The following is a 21535-nucleotide window of genomic DNA, read 5'->3' as shown; positions in this document are numbered from 1 at the left end:
CACCAATCAGGATGCTTCAATGTTTTTCACCGTAGATTGGTGCCCTATCGACGGCTCATAGCATATATGCCCAAAGCAACGCGGATAGGAGGTTTTAACCGTCGATCGTACGTGATCGAACAGTCCAAATTCCCTGTTCTTGCATTTACGAGGGAAAAAACAAAATCACATTGATCGTAAGCTTTAGCCGTCTATTATATCCTTATCCAACGGTCCCTTCTCCTCCTCTCCCATTCCAAACCCAGAAACACAACTCCCACCTTCCTATATAAGCCCCCACTCCCGCCTCCATTTTCGCACATCAAGAAATCCAAGTCTTCGTGGCAGATTCAAAAGATCTCGTTTCACTTAATTCTTCTGCACGTTCGCGAGAAAATGTCTGGTCGTGGTAAGGGAGGCAAGGGACTAGGAAAGGGAGGAGCCAAGAGGCACAGAAAGGTGCTTCGTGACAACATCCAAGGAATCACCAAGCCTGCTATTCGCCGTCTGGCCAGGAGAGGTGGTGTGAAGCGTATCAGTGGATTGATCTACGAGGAGACCCGTGGTGTCCTCAAGATCTTCCTCGAGAACGTCATCCGCGATGCTGTGACATACACTGAGCACGCCAGGCGTAAGACTGTGACCGCCATGGATGTGGTTTACGCACTCAAGAGGCAGGGTAGGACTCTTTATGGATTCGGTGGTTGATTGCGTTGCTCGTTGGTTTTGTGTTTGGAAATCTGTAAATCGGCTGATTCTCTCTGAATGTAGATGTTTGGTGGTTTAGGTTTATTGATCTAGGGTTTTCAATTCCCAATTGAAGGTATTGTTAGTTCAGTTTGGAATGAAATTAGTGTTTGGTTTCAGCACTGAGTTGGTTTAATTGACTATGTGTTCTGATTTGCCTAATTGGTTTGTGCATCTAGTCTTTGATTCCTAGGGTTTCTCTTCTAATTGCGAGGGTTGGTATTGTTCTAATTGCGTTCTGCTTGGTGGTCCAGATGCAACCATGGAAATACATATTATTAAGGTAACAAAATTCCACCCGACTTCCTCACTGAAATAGGATTCTAAATTTGAAATGCTGTTCTTATCATTCATATCTCAAAATTGACGGTGCCACCGGTGGTAATGAAAATTCCGACGATGTTTTAGTTCTGTGTCCGTCAGGGGTTAGGAGTCCTATTCTTGGTCTTGGCTCAGTCTTATTTATTTGTGCGCTGAGTTTTGTCTCGGCACTAAATTAGTCATCTGTTACTTCCACGCACTGGGTGACCATCTTGGGTTTAAAACTAGGTCAAGGATGATAAATTGGCTCAGTCTTATTTGTTCATTGAGTTTTGTCTCAGGAGTAAATTAGTCACTTGCTTTGTGCACAGGGTGATCATCTCGGGTTTAAGTAGGTCAAGGATCATAAATTGAACGTCGGGTTGGCCTTCCCAGTCTCAAAAAATGTACTTTCGACCTTTCTAATCTAGGTCGTGGTTGATTGTGTGCCAGGCTTTATCAGTTTGCACCACTTGAGTTTTACTTGGCAGTCCGTAGCTTTCTTTCACCAATCTACACAATGCCTTGTTTCGGAAATCAAAAGATTTTGAGGTGTCTTGGCTTTGAAATTTGAATATAAACTTCTGGTTGAATATATAAACCATGTAGAGAACTAATCAAAAGAATATATATCGAATCTTTTTGGATATCACCCAACTGAAACTGAAGCAGAAATGAAATTTCTGCCCATTAACATGCTCGATGCCATTAAGCAACCCATCGACTAAGCCTAAGGCCCCCGATGAAGCCATCGTGAGAGAGAGAGGGGCTGGGTCTTCACGATCACGAAAGAGAAGCAAGAGAGAAATTGAGTGGCAGATCGTGAAAGAGGGGGGAGAAAGAGTGTCCTTAAATGGATTGGACGGCTCCTAGATGTGTCCGCAAAATGTGTCCCTAATATCTGTAGGTACGTGAAAAAGGTTGTATATATATATCTTCTGGATAAGCTCAAATATTTATATAAGCCCAAAACAAACACAGTCTGGTATCTTTAAGCCCAAACCCAACAATGATTTCAAGAAAGCCCATATCACAACACAGAGTCAGTCAAGCCACTCTCTTGAAGCCCGGAAGAAGAAATTAAGTAGGGCATTTGTCCAATCCATCAAATAAAAACTAAACCTCCACTTTTTTTTTTTTTTTTTTGTTCAAAGGCAAATAAAAACGGAAAAAAGAGAGGAGCTCAAGGAGGCCTAAATTAAACAGTGTGAATCAAACAAATTAATTTATAGCTTGTCTAATCCAAGATATCCCTCCTTTAGTGCCACGTCCGATTCTACATGTTTGGCACAGTTTTCTATATTGTAGTTGAAACACCGTAACCAAACAAAACGTTAACTTGTACTACATTTCACCGCTAGTATAGAATGTACTACCAGTCTCCCTAAAAAACCCGCAACATTCTCCTTTATGAACAACCCTCCTCAATTGTTGCCACCACCACACAAAAAACACACTTCCAGGTAGAGAGAGAAAAACTAGAGAGAGAGAGATATAGCCATGGATGGAATGCACGATCATGATATGGGTATGGGTGCACCACCACCGATGGGTCATTCTATGCTGGGTCGCCGGCACATGATGATGCACATGACCTTCTTTTGGGGGAACAATGCGGAGGTATTGTTCGATGGATGGCCTGGACACAGTTCTGACATGTATGCGCTATCTTTGATAATGGTCTTTGTTTTGGCTTTAATTGTTGAGTGGCTCTCTCACTGCCAGCTGATCAAGGCCGGTATGAACCGTGTCGTGGCCGGGTTGGTTCAGACCATGATGCACGCTTTCAGGGTTGGTGTTTCTTTGTTGGTGATGTTGGCTATCATGTCTTTCAATGGTGGTGTGTTCTTAGCCGCCGTGGCTGGTCATACTGTGGGATTCTTGCTTTTTGGGAGCAGGGTTTTCAAGAAATCACACAACAATTCTCCTCACAAAACTCCCCATTCTGATCTTCCTCCAATAACTTGTTGATTGGTCTCTGTTTCTAGGAAATAATCAATTTGTCATCTGTTTTTGGGTGTAATTATGATGTTCATTTCGGAAAAGTTGAAAAAGTTGTCAATTTTGTTGTAGTTTTGTGATTTTGTCTGTTGTCAGTTGGAAAGTAAATGAGATATTTTGAAACTTTAAGGCCAGGATAACCCAATGTCAGGAGGAAATATGATCGACGTATAGCCAGCTGGTTCCATTGGGGATTAGGCATTAATGAGAAAATGACAATAAATAACTGGCTACATTGGAGTTCTCAGCCTCAATTGATGTAACAAGATAAATTTTAGTGAACGAATTACCAGCTCGAAACAAGAGGACCAAATTTAATAGTTCCATTTGGTTTGAAGTTGAAGGATGGAGTTTAACACAAGAAGGGAGTTAATTGTGTCCTCAAATTCTAATTGGAATTCTTTTTTAAAATTTAAACAAATTAATGACAATTAACAAGTAGCACACAAATTTGGACTCTAATGATTATCCTAATCAATATTCAATCCAATGCAAGATGTGATACAATATAGTGAATGATCAAATATCAAATAATCAAGAATTCTACAAAACATATTTTCAAACAACACACTGCGCACAGATTTTTCAACTCAGATTTCAACTATCAAATGATGTTGAAATGTAACTAAATTTTATATGCAATGTCACAACATCTTAATAAACACTATATCAAAATTTCAGATCAAAATTAAAAGTTTAAGGCAGCCTGCTAATCTCGGACAGATTAGGGTTTTGAAAATCCTACTGTTTAAAACAAGTAGTAAATAGAAGCAAGTAAACAAGGAAATCAACACAGCGATTTATAGTAGTTCGGAGACCCTTCTCCTACGTGTACTACCTAGATTCACCAACCTAGGATTTTCCCAACTCTACTAAGGTGAAAACTCCGTACAACAAGGGTTTCTAAGAACTCCCTCAAACTTCAATGTTTGTAATTTGCCCTAACAAAGGGACTTTCTCAATGGGGTTTTCAGCTAAGGTTCTCACAGCTAGCACTAAGTTATTTAAGTGAGAACTTTCAATGACAACAATCACACCCTCACGGGTAGGATTTACAAGTAGGTAAGGTGAGGTGATTTTGGGAGAAGTAACACCTTGAGCTTAAGTGAAAGCACCCAATCTTTGCAGCAGCAAAATAGTGAGAAGACCTTGAGTAGTGGCTCAGGAAGAAGCTGAGATTTCAGTAGACAATGAATGCTTGAAAGCTTTGAACAAAGTTCTCTCTTGATTGCAAATGCTTCTCCAAGTTGAATGAAAGAGAAGACCCCTCTTTTGTGTCAATGCTCTCCTATGCTTGCAGCCATTGGATCAAACTTCAAGAGTTGATCTTTACCATTCATTGCAGCTCCTAATCTTGGCCATTGATGATTTGAGCAAACAAATCTCCATCATAGAGCATATAGACGTTGGAAGCTTTAGAGAAAAAGGTAGAAGTTCCATAAGTGTTGTCACAAGCACAACCCTTGGATCAATGTATGTCTTCAAATCTTGACCATTCAAACTCTCTTTAATTCTCAGCCATGGATGCACATTGTACTATGTCATCTTGTCTATTCATTTTGGCTCCAAGACTTCAAAAGTGAACCCTAGGCAAGGGCCTTGTTTCGTTGCACTAAACTTATCTTCTTAGTAGCACAGTCTTGAATGAAGAAGCCAAACAAAGAATATACCACTTCTAATAGAGAGTACAAGGGTAGTCCCACATGTTTGTATATTTATGGTAAAAGCCTTGTTGGACAAGTCTCCATGCTTCACATGATCGAGTCCATTTTGTCACACACTTAACACACCTACACTCTTCACTTGATAAATATCGGTTGTATCTCCATGAAGACCATAACCAATAGCCTCAATGCTGGATTCATTCAACTTGATCAAATGTCTTAGTGGAAAGTTGGTGAAAATAGGATTTTCCATAGTTTTCTAGAGCGCCAAGCTCATTCTTAGAAACTGGACTTTGAAACTCTTGAACATACTGAATTCTGAGTTATATGATACCATAAAGATGATTAACCTACAAAGAAATAGGAGATGTAACTCTCCAACTGCATGTAAGCTCAAAGAGCTTCATATGAAACTCATAGGTTAATTATATTAGAAAAACAACCCAGAAAATTCATATTACTGCATGATAAATCATTTTATATGTATTAGAATGTCCATATAAAATTTCATGACAATCGGAAATTGTTTGGTCACTCAACCAAGTAAATAGGTCATTAATAGTGAAACCGATAAATTCTAAGTGTAAATTCAATGTCATTTTATAAACTCAGTGTAAATGACCTTTTCTATTGAAATTTACTAAGTCAAATATGTTCATAGTGATAAAACTAAGGTGCACACGAAATTTCATTTAAATCGGAGTTCATTTGATACACCACGTTCACAAAGAACACATATGTACAAAATTAGGTAAAACATAGTTTTGATGGAATTTAAGCATATGACCAAATATATATGTGATGCACTTAATTTCTCATGATTATAGTCCTAGAACATATATTAGACCTTCATGAGCATGTGATTCAAGTTTCAAGTCATTTGGACCTAAGTTGGTTAAGATATAATAATTGAAAAATTAATACTCTAACTTAGTCCATTCTAATTCATTTGCAATTCTGAATTTCTAGCAATATATCAAGCATGAGTAAATGTCAAATTCACATAGTATTAGGCAAAAGCCTCACTTCAATGATATATTCATGTAAGGTAATCAATAAGATATATTCATTTAAATTCAATTTACATAAATCAAATATTGCTTTAATGTTTCAATATCATTTACAAATGATTTAATATCATCAAAATTAGACATGTAGGACCATAGGTCCAACAATTTCCCCCTTTTTAATGATTACAAAACATGCATGATGTAAATGTATATTTGATTGCCATTGAATTTAATATCAAATCAAAGTGCACTAAAAAGTTTAATGATACAATTTAAAACAATTTTGAAACTCATATACAACTTTAGTTAAGTAAGCTTACCTCCCCCTTACTTTAACATCCATTCTCTCCCAATCATGGCATACACACTCCCCCTTAAGTTATGCCTATATATGTTTTTTGGCAAATGATTTTGATGCAATTTATCATCATGTCTCTCCCCCCCTTTTGTAATAATTCAAAAAGTGGAGGACTAAAGGGTTGATGCAAGTTTTGTAAACATTTTTTAAATTTGATCACAAAAGTGATTTAAAAACATAAACATGCTCCAAAATAATGTCAAAACTAGTTCACATCAACACATAGTCATGGCAACACACCAATTGAACTAAGAGAACCTAAGTGACCCAATTTGGAGCCCATCACTCTAAGTGACCCATGGCCTCCTAATGACACTAGGTTACTCCCTCTTCAATCATGCATACCAATTTATACATTTAGCTCATAAGCACATATCACCAAGAAAAGATAATAAGCATTCAAGTTCAATCTTGGGATATCAATCAAACAAAGATATGCATTCAAATAATATTCACTCAAGGTGCTTCATACAAACCCAACACATTTCTTAATTTTATGAATCTATCCTTAGCTAAAGGTTTAGTGAACAAATTGGCAATATTATGTTCTCCTTCTACATGTTCAAGCACAATGTTCTTTTTAGCAACATGATCTCTAATGAAATGATGTCTAATATCTATATGCTTAGCTTTACCATGATATCTAGGATTCTTAGACAAATGTATGGCACTTATGTTATCACAAAGAATTGGAATGCTTGAAAATTCCATATTAAAATCAAGCATTTGTTGTTTAATCCAAAGCAATTGGCAAATACAACTACCAATAGTCATATATTCGGCTTCGGTAGTGCTCAAAGCAACACATGCTTGCTTCTTGGAGAACCAAGATATGAGCATATTTCCTAGGTATTGACAAGTACCACTAGTACTTTTCCTATTTATTTTACAACCGGCAAAGTCGGCATCTACAAATGAATGCAAGTCAAATGAAGATTTCTTATCATACCACAACCCTAGGGAAGGTGTGTCCTTTAAGTACCTAAGAATCTTCTTTATGGCCATGAGATGTGTTTGCTTAGGATTAGATTGAAATCTTGCATACATGCAAACATTAAACATAATATCAGGCCTAGATAAGGTCAAATAAAGTAAATTACCAATCATTGACCTATAACTCTTTTGATCAACATTATACCATCTAGGTCGGGATCTAATTTGGTTTCCACTCCCATAGGTGTGGATGAACCTTCAAAAATATCCATGCCAAACCTTTTTAATATGTCATTTGTATACTTAGTTTGACTAATGTGAGTGCCATGTGGGGTTTGTTTAATTTGCAAACCTAGAAAATAAGTCAACTCACCCATCATACTCATTTCAAATTCATTCTTCATGCATAATGTAAAATCTTCACACATAGACTCTAATGTAGCACCAAACACAATATATTTGCACAATTAGCATATCAAGACCTTTGTATTTAATAAACAAGGTAGTATCAATACTACTACATTGAAAACCATTTTCAAGTAAGAACTTAGACATCTTTCATACCAAGCTCGAGGAGTTTGTTTTAAACCATATAAAGCCTTGTCTAGTTTGTAAGCATGGTTTGAAAATTTCTTACTTTCAAATCCGGGAGGTTGTTTAACATAAACTTCCTCATTTATCACACCATTTAAAAATGCGCTTTTCACATCCATTTGAAAAAGTTTGATATTTTTGTAATATGCAAAGGCAAGCAACAACCTAATAGCTTCTAACCTTGCAATCGGTGCAAAGGTTTCATCAAAGTCAATGCTCTCTTCTTGGCAATATCCTTGGACCACTAATCTAGCTTTGTTCCTAGTTACATTACCATTTTCATCCATCTTATTCTTATAGACCCATTTTGTTCCTATAATGGTGTGGTCTTTAGGTTTAGGATAAAGAGTCCAAACCTTACTTCTCTCAAATTGTTCTAAATCCTCTTGCATGGCATACACCCAATCATCATCATGCAATGCATCACGTACATTTTTAGGCTCTACTAAAGAAAGCATGGCAAAAGAGTTTAAAGGATTAGAATTGACCGTAGAGTCCCTTTTAGCTCTTGGTTGCCTTCCCTGATGCAAGTCTCCAATAATTAGTTATTTTGGATGAGACTTCATCACCTTGTATTTGTGAACACCCGGTTGTTCCATAGCATTTTCAGCTTCATTTTGTTCTTCATTTCCCTCGGGTTCACCTTCCTTTTCTTCATTTGGCGGTGTTTCTTCATTTGAAATATTCATCTCCCTTAAGTTCTCCACCAAAGGGACATCATCTTCATCCTCTTCTAGCAATTGTACTCCATGAGTACCTTCATTTTTGTGCTTCAAAAGATGTTCCAAATCTGAAAATTCATTTTCTACAAGCACATTTGGTGCAAGTGTGATCATATCATCGAATTTAACATTCACACTTTCTTTCACAATTTTAGTTCTAGAGTTAAACACTGTATATGCTTTAGATGATGATGAATATCCTAAAAATATGCCAATGTCACTCTTTGCATCAAATTTATCCAAATTGTCTTTGGTATTTAAAATACAGCATTTAGCATCAAAAACCTTAAAGTAACCTACTTTAGGTTTCTTGTCATACAAGAGTTTATAACGAGTTTTCTTTAAGCCTTTTCTAATGCTAAGTCTATTACTCACTTAGCATGCATTACTAGTAGCTTCAGCCCAAAAATATTTAGGAAGATTATATTCTAGGAGCATGGTTCTTCCTAGTTCTTGTAAAATTCTATTCTTTCTTTCTACAACCCCATTTTGTTGAGGTGTCCTAGGAGTACTAAACTCATGTTTAATACCAAAAGAAGCACACAAAGAATCAAAATTAGCATTTTCAAATTCATCTCCATTGTCACTTCTAATTTTTGAAACCTTTAAGTCATGCTCATTTTGCAATCTCCCAAGTAAGTTTTCAAAAGCATGCAATGCATCACTTTTATGCACAAGAAACAACCACCATGTAAATCTAGTATAATCATCCACAATAACAAATGCATAGTATTTTCCACCCAGACTCCTAACTCTACTAGGACCAAATAAATCCATATGTAACAATTCTAAAGGCCTAGAAGTACTAATATCAAGTTTAGGCTTAAAAGACTCTTTAGTTTGTTTACCCCTAACACAAACATCACAAACATGTTCAACATTGAAATTTAACTTAGGCAATCCTCTAATAAGTTCATTAGCACACAACTTTTTCAATGTAAACATTTCGATATGACCAAATCTTCTATGCCAATGCAAAGCATCATCATTCTTAGCAAGCAAGCAAGATATTTTAGAATTTTTCATGGCATCAAAATGCATTACATACATATCACCACTTCTACTTCCTAATTTCACCACATTACCATAAACATCAAACACATAACATTTATCATTTTTGAAAAGAATATCAAAGCCTTTATCGGCTAAGTGACTAACACTCAATAAATTAAAAGATAAATTTTCAACCAATCTCACTTCACTAAGGGAGAAAGAAGAGTTACCTATGGATCCCAAGCCTAGGATCTTACCTTTGACCTTGTCTCCAAAGGTCACAAATCCTCCATTCTTCTTTGCTTCAAAGGATGTGAATAATGAAGCATCTCCCGTCATGTGTCTAGAACAACTACTATCCAAATACCATTTGCATGACTTGGACTTGGATTTTAAACACACCTAGACAAACACATGTTTAAGATACCTTAGGTATCCAAACTTTGGATCCTTTGGGGTTAGTAGTAATAATTGAAAGTTCTCATCACATATGCTTTCTTTTCAAAGTCATTCAACCCTTTAGGCACCTAAACCTTCTTCACAAAAACTTTCCTCTTCCTAGGTGTAGTTCCCTTAGGAACATTAGCCTTACCCTTGGGGTAGGTACCATTTTTCTTCACATTTCCAACATTGGCCGTGGCCTCCTTGGCCTCTGGGTGTCCTTAAGTTTCATAGGATCATATCCTAATCCACTCTTGTCAAGATAATGTCTTTGAGATACAAGAAGTTCATCCAATTTAGAAGAACTCATAGAAAATTTTGAAAATTGTTTTTCAAGCATATTGTATTTCTCATTGGCCATACCAAGCTCTTTTTGTAGAGAAGATGAGTTTGGCATAATAATGCACTCATGATCATCCCATGCATCCAACTCACCTTCTAACTCATGAATCCTAGCATGCAAAGCATCTAAGTCATGTGAATTGCTAGATGATGCAATGTTCCTAGAATTAACACATGTTTTCAATTGAGCTTTTAAATCCTCATTTTCTTGAACTAATGCATCAAGTGAAAAGAGTACATTATCATATTTAGATTTCAAATCACAACACTCCTTTAGATGCATTTTTTCAACTTTAGAAAGTCCACTAACTTCTTTCTTAGCATGCTTGTGTTTATGCATTAATTTCTCATAAGCATCATAAAGTTCATCATAAACATAAGAGAGCTCATCATAAGAAGGTTTAGAAGATGTTATCATCTCATCCGAATTTGATGAGGACACTTCCTCTTCCTCATTTGCCATGAGACACAAGTTGGCTTGGAGTTCCTCTTCACTATCACTTGAGGATGATGATGAAGAATCATCCCATGTAGCCTTGAATGCCTTTTTCTCCTTCTTCCCTTTTTCCTTCTTCTTCTCTTCTTCTTTATATTCCTTATGCTTCTTCTTTTGAAGCTTAGGGCAATCGGCCATAAAGTGGCCTACTTTGCCACACTTAAAGCAATTACTCTTTTCTTTCTCTTTCTCCTCTCTCTTTTCTTTAAAAGCCTTTCTATTCTTGAATCCTCCATGTTTATTCATCTTCAAGAACTTCTTGAAATGCTTAGCTAATAGGGCTGCCCCTATTTCACTATCATCATCACTAGAATCCAAACTAGTGTCACTATTGATCCTAAGAGCTAAACCATTTTTCTTAAGTGGTGCATCTTCCTCATCTAATCCAGACATCTCCAACTCATGTGTCATTAGACTTCCTATTAATTCATCTATCTTAAGCTTCCTAAGGTCTTTAACCTCCTTAATGGCTACTACCTTATCTTTCCAAATCCTAGGTAAACTCCTAAGGATCTTTTGGACCTTATCAACTTCCTCTTATGGTTTGTTCAGGGCTTCTAATTCATTACATATGCAAGTAAGTCTAGAAAACATCTCCCTAATGTTCTCACCCTTCTTCATTCTAAAGGTCTCAAATTCGGTGACTAGCATGTTTATTTTAGAGTCTTTCACTTTACTTGTTCCTTCGTGTTTCAACTCTAACATGTCTCAAGTCTCCTTTGCACTCTTACATTGAGCTATGTAATCAAACTCACTTCTAATAAGTGCAATGTGCAAGGTGTTGATGGCCTTATTATTTAGGCTAAGTAATCTCTTATCTTCCTTAGTAAGCTCACTCTTTTCCTTATCTACAATCACACTACCCCAAAAGTCTCCTAGGAACACAAGGACCATTCTCTACAACTTCCCACAAATCATAATCAATAGAATTCATAAAAATTTTCATCCTATTTGTCAAAAAATCATATTGCAAGCCATTGAAAAATGGTGGTCTATTCATGGATAGGCCTTCGGTCTCACCATTAGAATTAATATTTGCCATAAAATATGTCAAATAGGTTATAACTCCTAGTTTTAGCTAACCTGCCTCTGATACCAATTGAAGGATCGAGTTTAACACAAGAGGGGGGGTGAATTGTGTCCCCAAATTTCAATTGGAATCCTTTTTTAAAATTTAAACAAATTAATGGCAATTAACAAGCAGCACACAAATTTGGACTCTAATGATTATCCTAATCAATATTCAATCCAATGCAAGATGTGATACAATATAGTGAATGATCAAATATCAAATATCAAATAATCAAGAATTGCACAAAACAGATTTTCAAACAACACACTGCGCACAGATATTTCAACTCAGATTTCACCTATCAAATGATGTCGAAATGCAACGAAATTTTATATGCAATTTCACAACACCTTAATAAACACTATATCAAAATTTCAGATCAAAATTCAAAGTTTAAGGCGCCTGCTAATCTCGGACAGATTAGGGTTTTGAAAATCCTGCAGTTTGAAACAAGTAGCAAATAGAAGCAAGTAAACAAGGAAATCAACACAGCGATTTATAGTAGTTCGGAGACCCTTCTCCTACGTCTACTACCTAGATTCACCAATCTAGGATTTTCCCAACTCCACTAAGGTGTGGTTTAAGAGACCCACAAAACTCCTTACACCAAGGGTTTCTAAGAACTCCCTCAAACTTCAATGTTTGTAATTTGCCCTAACAAAGGGACTTTCTCAATGGGGTTTTCAGCTAAGGTTCTCATAGCTAGCACTAAACAATTTACGTGAATAACTTTCAATAACAACAATCACACACTCACGGGTAGGATTTACAAATAGGTAAGGCGAGGTGATTTTGGGAGAATTAACACCTTGAGCTTAAGTGAAAGCACCCTCTCTTTACAGCAGCAAAATAGTGAGAAGATCTTGAGTGGTGGCTCAGGAAGAAGCTGGCATTTCAGAAGACAATGAATGCTTGAAAGTTGTGACAAAGGTCTCTCTTGATTGCAAATGCTTCTCCAAGTTGAATGAAAGAGAAGACCCCTCTTTTGTGTCAATGCTCTCCTATGCTTGCAGCCAATGGATCAAACTTCAAGAGTTGATCTTTACCATTCATTGCAGCTCCTAATCTTGGCCATTGATGATTTGAGCAAACAAATCTCCACCATAGAGCATATAGACGTTGGAAGCTTTAGAGAAAAAGGTAGAAGCTTTCTTCCATACGTGTTGTCACAAGCACAACCCTTGGATCGATGTATGTCTTCAAATCTTGACCATTCAAACTCTCTTTAATTCTCAGTCATGGATGCACATTGTACTATACCATCTTGTCCCTTCATTTTGGCTCCAAGACTTCAAAAGTGAACTCTAGGCAAGGGCCTTGTTTGGTTGCACTAAACGTATCTTCTTAGTAGCAAAAGTTTTGAATGAAGAAGCCAAACAAAGAATATACCACTTCTAATAGAGAGTACAAGGCTAGTCCCACATGTTTGTATATTTATGGTAAAAGCCTTGTTGGACAAGTCTCCATGCTTCACATGATCGGGTCCAATTTGTCACACACTTAACATAGCTGCACTCTTCACTTGATAAATATCAGTTGTATCTCCATGAAGACCTTAACCAATAGCCTCAATGCTGGATTCATTCAACTTGATCAAATACCTTAGTGAAAATTGGATTTTCCATAGTTTCCTAGAGCTCCAAGCTCATTCTTAGAAACTGAACTTCGAAACTCTTGAACATACTGAATTCTGAGTTATATGAGACCACAAAGATGATTAACCTACAAAGAAATAGGAGGTAGAACTCCCCAATTGCATGTAATTAAGCTCAAAGAGCTTCATATGAAGCTCATAGGTTAATTATATTAGAAAAACACCCAAAAAATTCATATTACTGCATGATGAATCATTTTATATGTATTAGAATGTCCATATAAAATTTCATAACAATCGAAAATCGTTTGATCACTCAACCAAACAAATAGGTCACCAATAGTGAAACCGATAAATTTTAAATGTAAATTCAATGTCATTTTGCAAACTCAGTGTTAATGAAATTTTCTCTTGAACTTTACTAAGTCATATACGTTCATAGTGATAAAACTAAGGTGCACACGAAATTTCATTTAAATCGGAGTTCATTTGGTACACCACGTTCACAAAGAACACATATGTACAAAATTAGGTAAACCTAGTTTTGGCTGAATTTAAGCATATGACCAAATATATTTGTGATGCACTTAATTTCTCATGATTATAGTCCTAGAACATATATTAGACCTTCATGTGCATGTGGTTCAAGTTTCAAGTCATTTAGACCTAAGTTGGTTAAGATATGATAATTGAAAAATTAATACTCTAACTTAGTCCATTCTAGTTCATTTGCAATTCTGAATTTCCAACAATATATCAAGCATGAGTAAATGTCAAATTCACATAGTATTAGGCAAAAGCCTCACTTCAATGATATATTCATGTAAGGTAATCAATAAGATATATTAATTTAAATTCAATTTACATAAATCAAATATTGCTCTAATGTTTCAATATCATTTATAAATGATTTAATATCATCAAAATTAGATATGTAGGACCATAGGTCCAACAGAAGTTCTCATGTTTTGATAATTGCTTTTCACGAGTTCTCATGTTTCTTAATATTGAGTTTGTGGGCTTCTAGGTTTGGGCTTATTATTACTTATTAATTATCAAATCTTGGTCTATGTCATGGGTCCAACAAATATGGACTTACGCTTTTTTTTCCTCAAAATTTAAGGAGCGACAAAGTTTTCTAGTTATATTGTTTTTAAAACAATTATGTATTATTACAATAAAAAAAATTTAAGGTTGATCCGCCCAAGATGATGTGGTATGCTTCGTTGTGGCGATAACCTGCTGGGCTCCTTGAAGAGGTCAACGAATTCTTAGAGCAAAATCCTCAATCGGGAGCTTGGGTTGAGAGGACATGGTATTTGTACTCCTTTCTCTCTATTAGTAGTCAAGTTTGAATGGCTAGTTAAAGAAATTTGAAAGGGTTAAGAAGAGCTTACCTAAGCCCAGATATCCACGCTCCAACTGTGTCCGAGTTGCGTAAACATTGTTCCATTTGGTGGGTTTCAATAGTGCGAATAGGCTCTTATTTTAGTCTCTCGATTACGATTCTTTTGCTAGCAAGGTCAAATGACATCTGTAGTCCATCAAAGTCCTAGAGAACTGCACTCACATTGCAAAGCCACGAAGTTCCTAGAATTGCTCGCAATTGCTCAAGAGAAGAACAAAGAAATCGGTACGGAACTCATATCCTTGTATCTTGACACCCTTGTCAGCTATGCATCCCTGTGGATGGGGCTCTTGCTAAGGCGTCGATGGAAATTTTCATAAAGTCTGCTTCAGTTGTTGGTTCTCCCTCGATCATCGGCAAGAGTTCAACCTTCTCTGTCGAGAATAATGTCTTGCTTTTTCACTTATGACCGGCTTCCCATCTTTCCTTCACATTTATAAAAAAAAAATAAGTTTCTTGTGTCGTTCAGCCGCCTCGGCAGGAGATAATCTCTTTGTGGAAGTAGAAGAGTCTCAATGTTAACTAGTTTTTTGGGGTTAGAAAAGTTCACTAGTATCTTTGTTGGCAACATCTTTTGCTTCTTCATTGTAAATTTCTCTACGTACAAACACCTTGACTTCCATTTAAATCTCATCCTTTAAACCTCCCATTAAGCAGCAAATAAACCAACCACGTGGTTTGTAAGGCGAGCAAACTTGTGTTGATACTCTTTGATCGTCCTGGTCTGGTGCAGTTTGGCCAATAGTTCACCATGGTCTTTGAAATCACCTTGTCCAAACGATGTGATGAGGGCTTACGTAAAGTCTTCCCAATATTTCCAATGACTTGTGGAAGAAGTCCATCAGAACCATTCGAGTTCCTCACCATCCAAGCGAATGAAGGCCATTTTAATCCGTTGAACCATAAGGATAAGTGTACCTAAAAGAACTACTCTGCTATGAATATCCAACCAGTTGGATCTCCAAATTCAAATAGTGGAAAGTCAAGGCAGGTATGGATTTGGATATTGTATTCACGTTTGTGACCACTGCCTGGTCTAGATGTTCTCCCCAAACGATCATTATAGGTTGGAGCTGAGACGACCGATGTGCCTGCCTTCTCTTTCCTCGCATCATCGGAGATTTTGTTGCACTTCAACTATAGGTTAGCGACAACTTTAGTGATATCACGGGACTATTGTTCCATCTGTTCAACAAACTTGTTGAACTCACTTTCATATATGAGATTTGTTTTTGAGTATAAACCATGCACAACAAATCACTCTGATACCAAATGGAATGTTTTTGTAAACAAACTAGAACTGATATTAATCAAAAGATGTTGGGTTACAACAAAATGGATATTCAATACGCAAAGCCTTCTCTAGATGGCTTACTTACCATGACTTGGCTTGTTCATGAGACCTCTACCATTTGCTAGCCATTGCTTCTGTACATAGCGTTGTTAGCCACAAGCTACTACTTTCTACTGACCGGCAGGTGTAGTTCTTGGTCACATGCTTGACGTGTCAGATGATGAATTAATGTTGGGACACGTACCAAATAATTGCTAAATTTATCTAAGGAAATTAAGATTTGATTTGATACTTTGGATCTTCACTCTTGGGGTCCTCAGAGCAGTTTTCAAAGAAATAATCTTTGCTTCCTGTAAGATTGTTGAGTTTGTGACCTAGGAATCAAGCGACTCATTGGAACTTGCACAACTTGTGCAATAAACCCCGCAAATCCCAGATGAATTTGATTGCTTCTTCAAGGAATCGAGCTTCTTCATTAAAAAATGTAGTTTCTCGTCTACTTTGATCCTCAAATTGGTCTCTTCTCTTAGTTGGTTCGATAGTGATATACATACATAGGATTTGTGTACATAAAATATCCATAATGATGTGACAGCTGACTGGATATGCTGACTAAGCAAATTCAAAATTTAAAATTCAAAAATCAAAAATCAAACCCTACAAATCACTTTTATCTCTCATTTCACTTTTCTCTCTCCTCTATCTCTTCCTCTCCTCTCTCTCACGCGATTCTCTCTTTTTCTCTTACGGCCAATAATGGACCTCCATTGTCTGGCCACCGATATGACCACCACTGCCTCCAAAGAAGAGTCCGACCCCCAGGAACAACGCCCAGCCACCACTTGTCGTCAACGATTATTGATTTTGTCGGAAATCCGCCATGAAGCCATAGGTATCCACAAGACAAAAATCACAGATCCAGCTGATTCCGATGTCGGTTTAGCAACCCAACCCCATCAATGGACTCACCTACATGAGGAGCACCTAGCCCAATCCTTTGTCGATCGAAAATGTCACCGAAAAATAGAGACCTACATCGAAGGTATGCTCAAGTGCATTATTACACTGTCCCAAATTAATTACATTGTTAAGAAAAATATTAATTATCAAGATGGGGAGCTGAGTTCAAGTTTCTTTGGTATGATAGAGACCCACATAATATGTTGTGCACTCATCACAAACACAGCCTATTGAGAGAGCAAGCTCGTTAGAGAGAGAGATGTCGAACGAATTCAGTGAAGAAGGGTAGAGCCATGTAAAGGACTACGTGGATTCTGGTTGGTGGGGGGTTTTGGATTTCTTTTTGATGTCCTCTTATCTAGTTTGATACGCTTGTATTGGGATATTTTTTGATTTGATTTTTTATTCCCTTGGGTTACAATTTCTCTTGGTTTGCTCATATTCTTCATACCCTGTCAAAGTTGCTTGAAGGGTTTGATTAGTTTGAAGGTGTTGGTTCAGGTCATGGGTATATACAGAGTTAAATACACTTTCAATACTCAATGTAATTAGGATTTTGGTGTAAATTCATTTTGATTTACATTGTTGTTGCCATAAAAGATAATTGGGTTTTTATTTACAATTATAAATGAGTTTCTCAAGTTCTTTAGTAGCAATGAGTCACTGGTGATTAAACTTGTCATTGCTTGCTTATTTAGCTTTCCAGTTGCTTATTACACTGTGCAATTGACAGTGTATTTAGCTCTCCGATGGCTTATTACTCTAAAATCGGCAGTTTATTTAGCCCGGTTTGTTATTACACTGTGCAATTGATAGTGTATTTAGTCCAGAAAAATCTTAATTATCAAGATGGGGAGCTGAGTTCAAGTTTCTTTGGTGTGATAAAGACCCACATAACATGTTGTGCACTCATCACAAACACAGCCTATTGAGAGAGCAAGCTCGTTAGAGAGAGAGATGTCGAACGAAGGTAGTGAAGAAGGGCAGAGCCATGTGAAGGACTACGTGGATTCTGGTTGGTTGGGGGGGGTTTGGATTTCTTTTTGATGTTCTCTTATCTAGTTTGATATGCTTGTATTGAGATATTTTTTGATTTGATTTTTTATTCCCTTGGGTTGCAATTTCTCATGGTTTGCTCATATTCTTCATACCCTTTCAAAGTTGTTTGAAGGGCTTGATTAGTTTGAAGGTGTTGGTTCAGGTCATGGGTATATACAGAGTTAAATACACTTTTAATGCACAATGTAATTAGGATTTTGGTGTAAATTCATTTTGATTTACACTGTTACCATCAGACAAGGTAATTGGGCTTTTATTTACAATTATAAATGAGTTTGTCAAATTCTTTAGTAGCAATAAGCCACTGATGATTAAATTTGTCATTGCTTGCTTATTTAGCTTTTCAGTGGCTTATTATACTGTGCAATTGACAATGTATTTAGCTCTCTAGTGGCTTATTACACTGTAATCGGTGGTGTATTTAGCCCAATCTGTTATTACACTGTGCAATTGACAGTGTATTTAGTCCAATGATTTATTCCAATGTGTAATTCACATTGTAATAAAATTACAAGTCACCAATCACAAACTCGAGAGAAAGAATGAAGAAGTAAAAGAGGTGAGGAGAGAGAAAAAGAAAGTTGGAGAGAGAAGAAAGAAGTACAAAAAAGTTAAAAAAAAAAAAGCAACAAGCAAAAAGTTAGCCTGATGAGAGAGAAGCGGGAAATTGAATGTAAGATTTAGTGTTCCTAAAAAATAATCTATATGACATGTCTAGTTGGCATGCCACATAGAATTTGTATCTTATGTATCCTATATATTATGTATCTATGTCATTTTCCTAATTGGTTCATACCCATGAAGAAGAAAATTAGAAACGAATCGAATACAACTAGTTCTAGATGTTATATAATAATAATAATAATGTAAATTTTGTCTGAGTCTGCCAGAGAGGAAGCAACTTAGGAGGTTACCTTTTTGGCCATCATTTGTGAACTCTCTCTTGCAACTCCGGAAGCTTATCCCTCTGCAACCAATCTCACCCTCAGGCAAGAGGTCCAAGTTGCTCTGTCTCCTACAAAACTACATTATTCATATAAGATAGCCATCAGTGCCTATGTATAGCTTGGTAATTCTCAACCACGACATTGTTGCGCCTGTTATGGCCAATTACCCTTCACACTCGGCAGGCACATCCTCCATCGTGTGTTACTACTATGTATAACTAAGCTATGCAATCATACATTGCAACATTGGATGCTTTAACTGCAAGCAAAGCCTTCCCCCGATAAAAAGAAAAAAGAGAGTAAGACAAATCTAAATGCAAGAGACAGAAACATCTGGAAAACAATAGTAAAGATGGACACGGTCTGGCTGAATCTGATGACTTAGCATGTCATCAAAAGACTAGTATCAATCTCTATGGGCAGCATAAGCGGAGATGATTGCCATCCACATGATCAGGCTCCTACTCCTGGATTTGATCAAAAACTTCTTATGCACCATGAAGAAATCCTGACCTCGCATAAGCATAATGGATATTCTGATCCAGATTGTTTCTTAGAGAAGAACAATGTATTCCCTTCCCCCTTTTCAAATTTGGAAAATACGACAGTGACAAAAGAACGCAAGATAATTTCACCACATTTGGTCTTAAACCAGTATACTGCATTTCCCTTGATAAATCCAAAACCCCATCATGAATGTTGTTCTGAATCAGAGTAGGAATCACAGCATTTCGGGTTCTTAATCCAGGGGTTTTGATCTCTAGAAAGTATTTATAGAGTTCTCAACAAAACCATGAAGCATATAACCAGAAACGATGGCATCACAGGTGATCACTCACTCATTTCCTCAAATAATTGCCTTGAATAATCCAAAATACCACATTTTGCATACAGTTCAATCAATGCATTACAAACTAAAACATCCATCTCTCCTTAAGCCTCAACAAAATATAATGAACTTCCATCCCCAAAACAAGAACCCGTGAAGGAATTCTACATATTCCTTTACACTTCAAAGAGAATCCACTCTGAGAATAACCTGCAATAATCTCACGCCACGAAATGACATCTCCCTATTGCATCCTATCATACACAGGTCGCGCCGTTGCAACATTACTGCGTTCTTAATAGTAAGTAATCAAGGCATTCTGTTTGAAAACATCCTCTTCAAACCCGTGTCAGAGAACAAACCCATGAACCTTGCTAGCAGAGTAGCAGACCTGGACAAAACGAACAAGATGACAATGCCTTGAAGAGACAGGTGATTGTGTAGTAGTGATTGAGCGTTGGGGAATCAGAGTAGGCCAGAGAGGAGGAGAAAGACTGCAGGATCGGGGAATTAGCTTGGCACTATAAGAGAAGGTGTTCCTTATGGGAATTTGGTCGAACAACTGTCGGGCTTGGGCAAGGAGAAATGTTTAGACGTAGAAATAAAATGGTTGGCCTTATTTCTTTAATGATGTGTAACTTTTTTAGCCCTTTAGATCCTTTAAATATTTTTTAGACGGTTGAGATTTAGGTAGGAAGTCCTAAAAGGGCCGAAGGTAGGGTTTGGATTTTGAACTTTCGAGTTTTTGACGCGATCCAGACGAAAGTTCTCCATCTGATTTCTCAGGTGATCTTCTGAATTCAGATTATCTTCCGATATTTCTCAGCGCCTGGCTTCAATCTGGTTGGCTGATTTTTTTTTTTTTTGTCATCGTTAGACATGAAAAACTCAACCGGCGGCGAAGAATCAGATTCAGAGTCGTCCTTGTCCGCGAAGATCTTCGAATTGGTAGGAGAGCCTGCGATTGTCATCAATGGTGTACCAGATCTAGCAACCCCGAATGACGCAGAATCACAAGGAAATGATAAATCACCTGGAATTGAAACATTGTATTTGGGAGAATGGCTGGAAGGGAGGGAAGTCAAGAAGAAGTTCGGAGAGCACTACTATTTGGGGACGGTGACCAAGTCCGATCGGGAAACTGGATGGTACAGGGTGTTGTATGAAGATGGTGATTCGGAGGATCTTGATTGGAATGAGTTGGAAGAGGTGCTTCTGCCCCTGGACATTACAGTGCCGCTCAAGTCCTTGGCTTTGAAGATCATCAAGAAGACCCAGAAAATGTCTGGAACTGCTGTGGGCTCGTCCTGAAATCCGAAAACTAAATGCAGTAAGGCTAATGATGAATGAAGCTTGCCTTTTCAATTTGTAGATTGTTACAATTTGAACAATCATTTGATAATTCTTCGATTCTATTTGTAGATTGTCTGCAAAATTCATGTTTTGAGTAGAAACTATGAATCCTTGCATTTTTGCGTATGGGTACAACATCAAAAATACATTTGAAGCCAGCCTGCGTCTTGGTTATAATTGTGGGTGCTTGTTTCCACATTCTATGATTTATATCAGAGGACCACCAACAATTATACAAAACTCAAGGATGATGTAGGAGGATCCTTGACCGGAAGGGTTTCGGCCAAGGATGCTTCGACGATCAAGTCAATGGTGTTCTAGATCTCAAATCAATAGTGTCTTTCTTTTTCGTTCTCTCTAGTCCTTCTTCAATGGGTGTAGGAAACCGCTTTTATAGCTGAGGTTTGATCCTCCTAAGATTGTGGTTTTCAGCCTAGAG

The 21535-nt window shown here is 37.1% G+C and overlaps 3 protein-coding genes across 3 annotated transcripts; all 3 read left to right on the top strand.

The window, feature by feature from the left end:
- Positions 1 to 255: 255 nt before the first annotated feature.
- On the top strand, positions 256 to 888 carry LOC119998374 (histone H4). Its single transcript, XM_038845695.1, has one exon. It carries the CDS (start codon positions 376 to 378, stop codon positions 685 to 687), a length of 312 nt encoding a protein of 103 aa, XP_038701623.1. The 5' UTR covers positions 256 to 375; the 3' UTR covers positions 688 to 888.
- Positions 889 to 2450: 1562 nt separating this feature from the next.
- On the top strand, positions 2451 to 3156 carry LOC119998858 (copper transporter 6-like). The gene has a single exon (XM_038846323.1). It carries the CDS (start codon positions 2527 to 2529, stop codon positions 2995 to 2997), a length of 471 nt encoding a protein of 156 aa, XP_038702251.1. The 5' UTR covers positions 2451 to 2526; the 3' UTR covers positions 2998 to 3156.
- Positions 3157 to 20384: 17228 nt separating this feature from the next.
- Positions 20385 to 21222, top strand: LOC119998298 (dirigent protein 17-like). Its single transcript, XM_038845592.1, has 2 exons — positions 20385 to 20529; positions 20621 to 21222. The coding sequence occupies exon 2, from the start codon at positions 20623 to 20625 to the stop codon at positions 21052 to 21054; it is 432 nt and encodes a 143-aa protein (XP_038701520.1). The 5' UTR covers positions 20385 to 20529; positions 20621 to 20622; the 3' UTR covers positions 21055 to 21222.
- Positions 21223 to 21535: the final 313 nt, after the last annotated feature.

This window comes from Tripterygium wilfordii, chromosome 5 (genome assembly GCF_013401445.1).
Source record: "Tripterygium wilfordii isolate XIE 37 chromosome 5, ASM1340144v1, whole genome shotgun sequence".
Lineage (NCBI taxonomy): Eukaryota > Viridiplantae > Streptophyta > Magnoliopsida > Celastrales > Celastraceae > Tripterygium > Tripterygium wilfordii.
Note: the sequence above shows the minus strand (reverse complement) of the source record. Positions and strands in the feature narration are given on the sequence as shown.

Coding starts and splice junctions, on each gene's coding strand:
- LOC119998374 (XM_038845695.1), top strand. CDS start 376: ATGTCTGGTCGTGGTAAGGGAGGCAAGGGACTAGGAAAGGGAGGAGCC.
- LOC119998858 (XM_038846323.1), top strand. CDS start 2,527: ATGGATGGAATGCACGATCATGATATGGGTATGGGTGCACCACCACCG.
- LOC119998298 (XM_038845592.1), top strand. CDS start 20,623: ATGAAAAACTCAACCGGCGGCGAAGAATCAGATTCAGAGTCGTCCTTG.